The sequence below is a fragment of the Cicer arietinum genome, chromosome 4 (genome assembly GCF_000331145.2).
Source record: "Cicer arietinum cultivar CDC Frontier isolate Library 1 chromosome 4, Cicar.CDCFrontier_v2.0, whole genome shotgun sequence".
Taxonomy (NCBI): domain Eukaryota; kingdom Viridiplantae; phylum Streptophyta; class Magnoliopsida; order Fabales; family Fabaceae; genus Cicer; species Cicer arietinum.
Window position 1 is genome coordinate 13,700,583 of NC_021163.2, and position 13,872 is coordinate 13,714,454.

Genomic DNA, 13,872 nt, shown 5'->3' on the forward strand with positions numbered 1-13,872 from the left:
CTTATATGTAAGACGAGAATAGTATATATCAAACTATTGCTGTAGGACTTCCTACATTAAGATATACTATATAGTAGAGACAAATGCTTGCATGGTTTTTTGATAATCTGATTCCAATGTCTCATCTTTCCGCTGTATTAGAAAAACTACTTAGCCATTCACCATTTTGTGGAGAGTAGGACCCCACCAAAACCAAAACACAAGGTTATGTGAATGCATAACACAAAAAATCTCTTAAATATATATTAAGTCAATTTTCAGGAATATTACAACAATTTTTATATTAAATTAAAGTGGCATGCTAGGAAGATCAATATTCTTTTTGGGTGAAAATCAACTGTTGTAAAACATAAAACAATATTTTACGGTAAAAGCTGACATAAGAGTTTATGAACTAAAGTTTTTAAGGAAAGCAATTACAAAATCGGCATTGTCAGAGGCAGAGACAGGAGGCGCCCAAAGAATTGTGATATCCACTCTAACCTACTCAAATCGATGTCTCATTTTGTTTTCTATTTTAAAAGCATGAAAAAATAAATTAGAGAAAAATATTAGGTTAGATATATTTTTATTCTCTATAATATTTTAACTTTTTTATTTTATTTTTATAAAAGAAAATTATAATTGTTAGTTTTATAAAATTATTCAGTAAATAATTTTAGTCTCCGTCGTAACGAAATATGTTTAATTGTTTTTAATTTATATATTTTTTTGGATGATGTTTTATAAATATATTTAAAATATTATAAAAAGTTTATCTACAAAAATTTTTAAAAATTTACTTGAGATAAATTTAATATGAATTTTTTAAATTATAAAAAATTTAAGATAAAATTAATGAAAATATGAACTTGAAAATCAAGTTTTAAACTCATTTTTAATAGATAAACTTTTTATAATATTGTAAACATACATCCAAAAATTCATTCAAAAATATATATTAACTTAACAACAGAAACTAAAACTGTACGCATGATAATTTTATGTTTAAATATTTTTTAGTTTTATAAAATTTCAATCTTTCAATTTAAATTTATGTAAAATAAAAATATAGTTTGCTTTGATTGAATAAGGAAAACATAAATTTCAAACTATTTATATATATATTATTGCTTGCAATTTATTTAGCTGTCCTTTTCTTTATTATGGGTTAGAGTATTTTTTATACTCTCATTAATAATTTTTTTTCTTATAAAACAATGGAACTATTTTTATGAGTTATTAGCGGTTTCTATAATTAAGTTATCTCAAACACACTCTCTGTATATATTAGATCCTATAAAGGGCATAAGACAACTGATTTTAATTCCAATATGATAATAGGTTCATATACAAAATTAGCAAGATACTAACTTTACACTATTATTTTATCAATATACTTACTTGGTTACTTTACACTATATACTAATCAATAATTTATACTTTGTTGGCCTTATTTACACACATTGTTTTCAAATTTGAAGAAAGAAAATAGAAGTATTTGTCGAATGAAGTAATGCAAACATATTTATTTATTCCATGTATTTGAAACAATTCAAATAATTATAAGCAACAATTATACCTCTTTTTATATATATATATATATATATATATATATATATATTTCATCACAAAATATAAAATTTAGATATTAAATTTAAGTTATCATTATTTTAAATTGTCACGGCTCCAATTAAGGGATTGAACTGATCAATAAACTTTATTAAGGGTAAATGTTAAGAAGAACTTTATTTTGGATCCTACATATAAAAAATTAACAATAATTTACCATATAAAAACCCTATAGAAAAAAAAAAGAGTGACAACTTTCTCTTAAATTGGGACAACATCTTTATAATTGTCTTTTTTTCTATATTTAGCAAAAAAAATTACTTTTTAAGTTTACCCAAAATTATATATTTATTAATATCAATGTCAAAATTTGTCTTAAATATTAATTTTGGGTTTCACTTTAAATCTAATACACTATATCAAATTAATAAACTGCTAATTATATGTAATATTTTTCATATTGTCAAATTTTGATTTTCATATTTTATATGCATTTATTTCATAAGTTTAAATACTAATTATTAATCATGTTTTAAGCATATGTTATTTTGAATATACCTTAAAGTTTAAAAGTATCGTAGAAGGCACATGAAATATTTAGTAGTATATAATTCCTACTGCATTGTATTATTATCGATAAATCCAAAAATAGGCTATATATAAAAAAGGGTTGATTATGCACCATTTGCATAAGCAAAGAAAATATCACTCTCAGTCTAGTCAGTACTCTTCATCGTTGAAGACAAGAGTAGCTACCATGACCGGAGGAGGTTTCACCGGCGGCAACGACAAAGAATTCGAAGCAAAGATAACTCCTATCATCATCATTTCATGCATAATGGCTGCTACCGGAGGTCTTATGTTTGGATACGACGTTGGAGTTTCAGGTAAGAACTCGCACTGTTAGAGATACTTAAAAAAATATTTATAATTAAATAAAATTAACTTACATTAAGATTACTATATAAAAGTATTTTAAATATATAAAAGTATTTTAAATAATTATTTTAAATTTTATTTTTTTCTTTAACTATTTATTTTGTATGATTAAGGTGGTGTGGTATCAATGCGAGCATTTTTAGAGAAGTTTTTTCCAAAAGTGTTGAGGGGGGAAGAATTAGGATCAGAAAGTAACTATTGCAAATACGACAACCAAGGACTACAACTATTCACATCGTCATTGTACTTGGCGGGTTTAAGTGTAACATTCTTGGCATCTTATACAACAAGAATATTAGGAAGAAGACTCACTATGTTGATTGCTGGCTTCTTCTTCATTGGTGGTGTTGCTTTTAATGCAGCTGCTCAAAACCTTCCCATGCTCATCTTTGGTAGAATCTTACTTGGTTGTGGAATTGGTTTTGCCAACCAGGTTTATTACTCATGCAACTTAATTTTATCCTATATATTACTATCTCCGATATTATAAATCAAATTTATTCAATTATCCATTTTAATATTTTTTAATTAAATTAAAGTTATGTTGTCATAACATTGAATGATTTAATAGTAATTAACTTCTACTTAAAATAATCAACAATATTTAATACATTTTTTGTGGATATATCAGTGACCGGGATAACATTTATGTATTTAGATCATTAATTAAAATTTTACTATTGAAATATAATGCAGCAGTATTTTTTATATATATTTATTTTGTCAATCAATCTAGTGTACTTTACATAATAATAAAATTGAGTTTTTGATTTTTAGAAAGAGATAAATTGAATATACTTTTTAAATTAAGTTATTGATTAAAAAACGATAATTAATCTTAATTTTTTTAACAAATGGTCAAATCTTTAATCAATTTTGAGTTAGTAATTTATGAATTTTTAATTAAAAATTAATTATTTGAAAAATATCTGAGCGAATTTAATTTCTGATTATAACTTATTTTTGTTATTTCTTTTTTAAGAAAATAACTTATTTTTGTTGGAACCATATGGTTAACACAATTAATTTTACAAGACACAAACACACAAAAATATTTAACCAATTTCAGATGTTTATTTGATCCAGCAACTTATTTAATTCACTTGTTCATTTATGCTATTTATTTTATAAGAGCTAAATCTAATTTTATAAGTGACATTCCTGTGATACATTAATTAAATATGTTTTTCATCTTTATAAATATATTTATTTTTGTTTTTACTCCCATCAAATTTTATTTCAAAGAATTGTCCCTAAAAATTTTCTTTCTTGACTTTTATTTTTGCTCTTAAAGTGTCCCTTCAATATAAGATTTTGATTTTATAACTTCAAGGAATAAAATTTAAATTTCACTAGTGACAGTTGTAAAATAACCATAGAACAATAAACAAATAAATGTTTTTTATATTAAAAAATTACAAGTATTAGAGTCCATTTTGTTACAAATTTATTGTAATTATTTTATAAATAATTTAATTTGGAATTTTTTCATCTATTTATTATAATTTTTTTAAAATAAAAATTTAAAATTATTTTTATTCTGACAAACAACTACAATTTTTTTTCTTCTTAAAAATCTCTAAAAATAATTATTTTTAAATTATTAAATACTAAAATCATTATTTTTGAAATCTATGACAAACGGATCCTCAAAGAAATTTGGTATTTGTAAACATCCATAAATTAGGAGAGATATTTTCCAAAATTAAGTAATAAGTTTTTATTTATTGGATTTATGAATTACATTAATGATAGGGACCAAATTAAGTCAGCCACTCTAAAAAAAACACACACACACACATTTTAACCCAACTTTTAGTGAATGTACGAGTGGTTCTTGTATGAACACATTGATAAACACATAGACACAACCGATCAAAAATTAAAAATAAAATAGGAAGATAACCTCCACAAGTACAATTTAATTATCTTTTTTATATGATTACTTTATATCCTAAACTTTCAATTTACATATAATAATATATGGAATGATGCTCCAATAGAAGGCAAGTTTATAAAACCTTTAGGTGGCAAATTGCAATTATTAATTATAAAGGTTTCCTTGACACCCACAAAGTCTTAATCACCAATTTCTCCAACCCCATATCCACCTTTTTGGCTTTAAAGTAATTTTGTACTCCATAAATATTTGACGTTTATGAGTCACGACACTTGCTGGAGACCACTTTAGGTATGGTCTCATTTAATTAAACGAAAACTTACATTATATTTTAACAATGATTAAAAATATGTTGTTGACAATTGCAATTCATTTGTCTTTTTTGTTGTTCACGAATGCTATCTCTATCTTTATATTTTTTTAGTCATTACTTGGACCTTTAACTTTGATTCCAAGTAATAGTGTAATACTCCAAATGATACACGATTCTATATGGTCTAATTCAATTAATCAAACTATTTAAGTAATAATTTAATGGTGTGAGATGTAAGGAGGAAAGTTCATTACTACTTTGTGATAACAAAATTTAACATTAATTGTCTTTTGGAAGTCACTAGTATTTGTTTGATGGTGACTACAGGCAGTGCCAGTTTTCCTTTCAGAGATTGCACCTTCTAGAATACGTGGAGCATTGAATATACTTTTTCAGCTTGATATTACCCTTGGTATTCTATTTGCTAACCTTGTCAACTATTTCACCAACAAGTAAGTTCCTTAATTATAATTCCTCCTAATTGCACCCTTTTATTTGACATATAATTAGTTTATTAATTGGAAATTAATGGAAAATAATCGGATGAAATCTGTGTTATTATAAACTTAACAAAAATTATAAGAACAAGTCACTGCCAGAAAGTCAATTAATTAAGTTTACTTTTTCAAACTCCATTCAGAAGTTCTAGTTCTAGATTCAATGAAATATGCTTTTTTTTCTTTTTATAATTAAACTTTCATTAAAGAGTCCAAACCTTTCAAGAAAAAAAGAGTCCAAACCCAAAATCACAGTACACTAAAAAAAAACATAAAAATATAGTTGAGAACTAACACAATCATTTGCTCGAAAGATAGATCAAAAAATTTGTTTAGAAGTAAAATTTTACTAGACATCTATCATCTTATAAATTGTTTTGTAAAATTGAGTTAAATTTAATGTCAGAATTGACCCAACATTTCTTAACATCTAAATTGAACTCTAAAATAATATATTGATAAGAAAAAATAGAGGTCTTTATTTTTTAAATTTTATTTTATTATTTTTTGAGATATAAAATATTTGAATTATGTCAGTAATTGGTGTATATATTTATACTTATGAGATCTTTTCTTTAGTAAATATAAAGATTTTCAATATTTTGAGACCTAAAAATACAAGAAAAATTATTTTTAAGGGGGAAGTCTTCGAACTTTAGATCGGTCCCATTGAGAACTCCAACAATATATAAAATATATTTTGAAAATGTATATCTATAAAGTCAACAATTTGAATTAGTGGTGATAGTGAGAGTTGAGAGTTGTAATGGTGAAAATTATAAAAAATGATGTACTAACTGGAGTTGTTCTCCAAGCAATTCTGCTGCATAGAAAACCAACAAAAGTCATGACCCCATTTCTATGACTTCTCTCATCATACCCAAAATTCTAACACAAGCTTGACTACTTAGTATTGAAATCTAATCTGATATTATTAATTGGTTTTGATGTTGAATGAATATATATGTTGTTGCAAGTACAGAATCAATGGTGGATGGGGTTGGAGGGTATCTCTAGGAATGGGTGGCATACCAGCATTACTCCTCACATTAGGAGCTTACTTAGTAGTGGACACCCCAAATAGTCTCATTCAACGTGGTCACTTGGAACAAGGAAAAATTGTTCTTACAAAGATTCGTGGCACTGACAATGTTGATCCTGAGTTCTTTGAGCTTGTTGAGGCTACTCGTGTTGCTAAACAGGTGAAACATCCCTTCAGGAATATCCTCAGGCGCAATAACCGACCTCAACTCGTCATTGCCATTGCGCTTCAGGTTGGTCTTACATTCTCTTAGTATGTACAATACTATGATGTTTCAATTTAGTGTTTTATAAACTTGTATTCATTATGCCTTTTGATTGATCTTATTCAAATTTGGTGATAAAAAAAAATAACAGGTTTTTCAGCAATTCACTGGTATCAATGCAATAATGTTCTATGCTCCAGTTCTGTTCAACACATTGGGATTCAAGCATGATACTGCACTTTACTCTGCTGTGATTACTGGTGCTATCAATGTTGTCTCCACTATAGTCTCAATCTATTCGGTCGATAAACTTGGGCGACGAGGGCTATTATTGGAAGCTGGTGTTCAAATGTTCTTGTCTCAAATGGTGATAGCAATTGTACTAGGAATTAAAGTGAAGGATCATTCTGAAGAACTTTCAAAAGGGTATGCAGCACTTGTGGTTGTAATGGTGTGCATTTTTGTGTCTGCATTTGCGTGGTCTTGGGGTCCGCTCGGTTGGCTAATTCCGAGTGAGATATTTCCATTGGAGACTCGTTCTGCAGGACAAAGTGTAACAGTTTGTGTCAACTTTCTCTTCACTTTTGTCATTGCACAAGCTTTTCTTTCAATGTTGTGCAATTTCAAATTTGGTATCTTCTTTTTCTTCTCTGGTTGGATCTTGATCATGTCTGCTTTTGTCCTTTTCCTTGTCCCCGAGACGAAGAATGTCCCTATTGAAGAGATGACAGAGAGAGTGTGGAAGCAGCATTGGTTGTGGAAGAGGTTTGTTGAAGATGAGAAAGTAGAGGATGGAAATGACCCTAGCAGAAATGAGAATGTTAATTAGAAGAATTTCTGGCTTATAGTCTGTTTTGTCAAATAAGTATATTTTAGACTCTATTGAAGTACTTGCTAAGATTCTGGTGTCATTCTCATTATGTTCAGTAGCTTCTGTCTTGTAATATTGTAAAATAATGCATGTAAGTTATATTACTAAGTTTTTATATTCTCTCCTTTCTTGTGTTGAATTGTCTTTAGAAGACTAAATGAATTACTTCTGTTTAATTATATTATTTGGCTTCTGTTTAAATTAGTGGGTAGATACTTCAGCATAGAGAGTGGAGCTGAAAGTGTAATCAACGTAATAGAAAAGGTACAACAATTCTACTGTTGTTGGAAACCTAGACACAATCTGTGTTTTTGCATGTTTATCTTCATTTCATATTCTAACAAAATCCACATTTGTATGCAATAGTGTTTTAGTTTGGAAGAGAAAAGTTGGCAGATCTAACAAATAAACTAACTAGTATTATGCTACAAGCATGAAGCATACTTAGTGGACAAGAATGCAATGAATCATGATATTTTTTTGAAATAGTTAGTTTTAAATTGTGGTTATGGTTGTGTAGACTTGCTGTTATTGTGGGCTAACTCAACCAATAAGTCTGAAATCATGAAAAGCTATGCAATTTAGGTGTTATAACTTCATCATGTGATTTTGAACATGATTACAAACTATACATTGCACCAAATATGTATTAGTTCTTTTTGAAACCATTTCTAGGAAAACTATATTCTAGAATTAGATTGTATCAACTAACAAGGCAATTGGGTACATTTGGTGTTAATAGTTGGTGACAAAAAGAATTATGTTCAATAATATCAGCAGAATATATAATTTTAGGAAAAGCAGGGCATATACTGAAAGAAATCTTTTATATATAAAAGTAAAAGAAGTAAAACTTAATTGTTTGGTCTAATTATAAATTACTAATATTACAAATCATGTAACTTTTTTTGAGTGAAACATGTATTATAATATCAACTGTTGATTTTTTTTAATAATTGATAAAAATGGATAAAATAATATATTGTTCAATTCTTTAAAGTGGCAGTTCAAACACTAGAGGGGTCAAATTCAATGTTTTAAGTAGTTTTATTGATGCCTAAAGAAAGTAGTTTTGATCAAAGTTTTGTTTAATATAGTCCGGTTGTGACTATTAAATATTTAAAAGAAATTAAAAGTACTGTCAAAATTTGTTTATCTCAGCCTCACATTACCTTCTCCTATATTATTTGTTGATAAAATCAAATGTGCCTTTCAATTCCTTTTTGGGATGTTTAAAGGAATTAAAACAAAGTTTACAACAAATATCTCAAACTGTTTATCATATCTAACTTACCTCGTGGCTAAACTCAATGTGGATCTTCTCACTTAAAAAAATTGGAAGGTTAATTAACAAAAAAAAAAAAAAATTATACGTATTATTTGATAAAGGCATACCACCTGATTTTGCTACAGTTCACATGAAATATTATTATTATTTTTGTTTACAGTACAGATATAACTATATGTAGCTTTGGAGTGGAGGTTGTATAAACTATAAAGTGAGGTCTATGGTTAATGGTTGTCTCATGTGCAAAGCAATGTGATAATCAAATGGAAACAATGTATGGTGGTTGCCATTTATCATGACACTCACCAGTCATTTGTTATTATAAATAATAAAATATACAAAAATGGTCATCACATTAAATATGATGATGGTTAGTATTATTTTTCATTTTAATGAATTTATCTTTAATAAAATTAACAACTAATTATTGATATTAATTATTTAGAAAAAACTAGTAAATTTTTGCTATTTGACTTTATATTTTTGATTTTTTTTTTTATCAAAATAATTTATACAGTCTAAATATGTGTTTTTTTTAAGGAACTAACTATGTGTTTATGAAACCAAAAGATTTTAGTAAAGAAAGTAGGGAATGCAATCCCAGGTCCATATCATATGTTGACAAAGATTATAGTACTTGATACGTTATGCGGCGAATTGTGGGATATAGAAGATCAAGAAAATTATCACTATGACTATCAATAAAATTTTAAATTAAATTAATTTTTAAAACTAACAATTAAGTTAATTACTCAATTACCTAAAAAAAGTTAATTACCCGATCATTACTTGTCTAGAAGTGAAATTTATAGAAACTTAAATTATAAGTTAATTTTTTAGTTAAAATATTAAATACTCTTTTGAAAAACTAACATCATTTTTCTTTTCACATTTTTTATTTAACCAAACAAAGAGCCAAACATGTTATATTAATATTGGCATGTGGATTTTCAAATTACAAAACTCAACGTGAAGCTCTATTTTCTTTTAGGATACCGTAAAAGCAAAACTCTTGCATCTCATTGCACAGTTTTTCCTTTATTTTATATAATACTAATGAATACCCATTGATTAAATTGTATTTTCAGTCATAGACATTAGACAAAAATAAAATATTCGTAAACAAACGTAGATATGATTAAATAAAACTCAAATCTCACATTAATAAAAGATAAAACTCTATAATTATTTATAAATAATAATATTTTTCATCTTATGAGTCGATTTTTTAAAAATATTTTAAACAAAATCTAAAATCTAAAATTTTATTTTGAGTTGTGTGTGACACGTGTGACACCAGCACTTAGTAGTAGTGCAAAAGCAAAGTTGCACTTATGAGTACTGAGACCCACCGCTACAATATAAGTCATCAATGTGGTATTAAGATTAACCAGATTATGCGGGCCACATGTTGTTGTTTTGTAAAGTTGGTTTTCATCTAACCCATTAATTACCATTTTCAAGTTCCAACATCCTCAAACTCTAGTCAACAGGGTCTATAAAGTCCTCAACATTAGAAAAAAAGAAGAAAATAATTAAAAAAAAAAACAAGAAGGATCTCTTGCAAAGCCTAGCTTAAAGTTATGGCTTTGGTAGAAAGAGCTATGGTTTTGTCTATAGTGATGGTAACTATGCAGATTTCATATGCAGCTGTATACAAGGTTGGTGATTCTTCTGGCTGGACTACCCTTGGTAACATTGACTACAAAAAATGGTCTGCTACAAAGAATTTCCAAATTGGTGACACTATTAGTAAGTTCTAACTCCAATTGCATGGTTTATTTGTGCATTTGTCTTGTTTTTTTCTTCATTCTAATTAGGAGATGAGTTCAAATATTCTTGAAGTTGGAAAATGGTTCTTTCAAGAGAGGATATAGACAAAAACAAAAGTAACACTAATTTACAATTCTATGATACCCTTTTTCTAGCATTGTCCAATTTTGGATAGAAAAACTCATATTCGTCCTTTTCATGTCTTTTGCTTTAAGTATACTCCACCATTGTACTTCCATTCGTTGGTCAGTGTTTCTATTTTTCTAATACTATTTAATATTAAGATAAAGTGTAAGTTTTTTTTTTTTAATTGGCAAATTTTACTACATTAATTATTTTTTATGTTAGTAATTTTTCCTTATCGAATTTGAAGTTCGGTTATTTAACTCTTCCAACTTTAATTTAAATAATATATAACCAAAATAAAGTATGTTTTTAAAGAGAGTCCCCAAGACTAATTTACTCATCTACACAACTTTTTGTTTTCTTATGGTTTGTATTCCTCATTATCAAATTAAGCTTCTTTTTCTTTTTTTACAATATCAGTTTCATGATGATAGTTGTAAACTAGCATGACCCACCACTTTCACTAGCATTAACTTTTTGTTCTATGGTGCTTTGCACGAGTTCTTTTAGATACAAAGAAACAAAACAACATGCAATGACTTTGTCGGGTGGTCCAGAATCACATTAGTGAGCATGGTTTTTTTTACACTTAATTATGATTACTACTATAAACTCAAAAATTATATAGGGTCATTAATTATTTTGCATTTTTTTCAGTATTTGTATATAGTGCACAATTCCATAATGTGATGCGAGTGACACATCCTATGTACAAGTCATGCAATGCATCATCACCTATTGCAACATTCACCACTGGAAATGATTCCATAAAGATAACAAATCATGGTCATCATTTCTTCTTTTGTGGTGTTCCTGGACACTGTCAAGCAGGACAGAAAGTTGATATTAATGTGCTCAAGGTTTCTGAAGCAGCTTCTGCACCTAATCCATCTTCTTCAGCTTTGGCTTCTCCTGCTACTGTTCCAGCTTCCATTAATGTACCGGCACCTTCTCCTAGCAATGCTGCCAAGTTGAAATTTATTGGTTTAAAGAGAGTTTTTGGTGTCATTATTATGGGTTTGGCCATGCATTTCCTTGCTGTTTGTGTCTAGTTATGCTTAATATGGAAGTGTTTTAATTTCTTTAGTTTGGTTTGTGGGGCCATTTTGGTTTTTCTTTCTTTCTTGTATTGGAACTTCTCTATTTCCTTCGTCTGAATAGATGACAAGAAAAACATGTACTATAAGATGTATTATTACAATGTATTTTCCACTGCATGTAGGATTTTGTAAGAGTTATGGTGTATTGAATTCGAATCTAAATACATAGATATCTAATCTAATGAATAATGATGAGTGTTAAAATTACTTCTCATGTAGTAGATATAGATACGTGTATCTTAATATGATAGAACTCACAATTTTAATGGAAAAAAGGTACATTATTTCTTAAAATTTCTTAAAATTCAGAGTTGTATCTCTTACAATAACGAGATCAAGAAAAGATGCATAAAAAAAAATTAAACTAGAGTTTTAAGAACTTTTAAACCAGAGCAAAATTGCTCCTAACCAGAGAAGGAATTCCCTTAGAATATTTTCTGAATACCTTCCCCTCTTCATGTTCCCCCATTCTTATAACATAAAATAAGAGACCTTAATAACTAGCTTTTATTCCTTCCATTCATCCTTCTTGAAACTAAATGTATTTCCTACTTCCCCTTCTCTCATTCCTTTAATGGAATATCTGTAGAATAAGAGACATTATTAAGTAGTTTTTATTCCTTCCATCCATCATTCTATAAACTAAATGTGTGTGAGGTGTGTGACTTGGGGGAGTAGGGCCCACTCTTTGGGCCATCATTCCTCTTAATTTGCAATGTTCTATCATTGCCATCCACTTCAAAATGAACCTTGTCCTCGAGGCTAACATTAAGACATTGATTATGTAGCAAAATTTCAAGTTCTCGGCTGATGGTTTCCCTATTCCTTTCTCATATTATGATTTTTCTTGGCCTTAGTATATTTGTGGTAACAACATTAAGTTCTTTTTTCTGATTCATTCTCCAATTCTTCGGATTTTGACAATGCAGCTTCACAGCCTTCCCTTTCCAGTCCAAGCAAATTTCCATTTATTCCCAATCAAATAACACATTGTCTAACTTATGCAGCCAAACCACTCCCAAAATCATGTCTTCACCTTGTAATTCCACTATGTAAGCTTCAACAGTCTCTGGAACCTTCCAATTTGAATGTCAAACTTCCCACACTTCTCTGTTATGGCCACACGAAAACCGTTTCCAAATTTCGCTTTTGTAACTAGGATATGTTCTATTGGAAGCTGCAGAACTGCAACCATTTGAGGAGTCACAAAATTGTGAGTAGCACCAGTTTCCACCATCATCATGACCGATATGCCCTTCAGGGTACCTTCCAAACGTAGGCGAAAAGGGAACAAATTTCGAGCTATGCCTTCCTCTTCTATTTCAAACAACATCGTGGAATTGCATTTTACTGCAGCGTTTTCCTCCTCTTCCTTTAGTTCGATAGTTAGGACTTCACCGGCGTCGTCTGTCACTTCATCATCTCCTAGAATCACCAAAGGCAATTGTTTTTCAGCACACTGATGAAGAGGATGGAACCTTTCTCCGCGTCGAAAACAAAGGTCTCGTGCCTTACGATCCATTAATTCAGAATAGCGAAGATGGTTGGTTGTAATTAAGGTTGGCTCCTTGCATGCTTAATTTTAGGTTAGGATTTGACCCAATTAGAGTATTTTTGGATTGGGTTCCCCCACTTGGCTTAGAACTCGCATTTCCCTTGTTTGGGCATGGAAAACCCCGTCTGAACCCATTTCTATTAGTAAGCTCATTACTTCATTCTTTTCCCTTTTTCTTGTTAAACGCGAACGACCTCCACCTCCGCTTCCTTTGTAATTCAACACACCCCATAACTCAGTTTCAACATCATGAGCCAATTTCATCGCTTCCACACGTGTCTTAGGGTTGGAGGTCCTTACTCACAAACGTACTTTTAGTTGGAAGCCACCCAAAAAATACTTAAGGTATTGTTCTTCGGGGAAACGCATAACCTGGGAAGAGAAATATTCAAAATCTGAAATGTACTCTTCCACATCTTCAGTTTGTTGAAGATATTTCAATTATTCGAATGGTTTATTGCTCTTTCTTCTTCCATATCTCTCAATCAACGCTTCCTTCAACTTTAATCATGTAAGGTCATCCTCCGTTTCACATAGAAGATTAAACCAATGAATGGTTGCTCCCTCCATGCTAATTTTCGCCAAATGAACTTTCATCCCCTTCAGATATTCCATGTACCTCAAAATACGTCTCTGTTGTGTGATCCACCCCACTGGATCATCACCATCAAATGACGACAGCTCCACCTTCTTCACCGCCATCTTGTATTCT

The 13,872-nt window shown here is 29.1% G+C and overlaps 2 protein-coding genes across 2 annotated transcripts; both read left to right on the forward strand.

Annotated features, from left to right (window-relative positions):
- Positions 1 to 2,216: 2,216 nt before the first annotated feature.
- Positions 2,217 to 7,442, forward strand: LOC101498934 (sugar transport protein MST4-like). Its single transcript, XM_004496696.4, has 5 exons — positions 2,217 to 2,438; positions 2,604 to 2,923; positions 5,031 to 5,155; positions 6,183 to 6,474; positions 6,599 to 7,442. Exons 1-5 carry the CDS (start codon positions 2,228 to 2,230, stop codon positions 7,274 to 7,276), a joined length of 1,626 nt encoding a protein of 541 aa, XP_004496753.2. The 5' UTR covers positions 2,217 to 2,227; the 3' UTR covers positions 7,277 to 7,442.
- A 2,612-nt stretch (positions 7,443 to 10,054) lies between these two features.
- Positions 10,055 to 11,812, forward strand: LOC101498603 (mavicyanin-like). Its single transcript, XM_004496695.4, has 2 exons — positions 10,055 to 10,358; positions 11,163 to 11,812. Exons 1-2 carry the CDS (start codon positions 10,190 to 10,192, stop codon positions 11,555 to 11,557), a joined length of 564 nt encoding a protein of 187 aa, XP_004496752.1. The 5' UTR covers positions 10,055 to 10,189; the 3' UTR covers positions 11,558 to 11,812.
- The last annotated feature ends 2,060 nt before the right edge of the window (positions 11,813 to 13,872 follow it).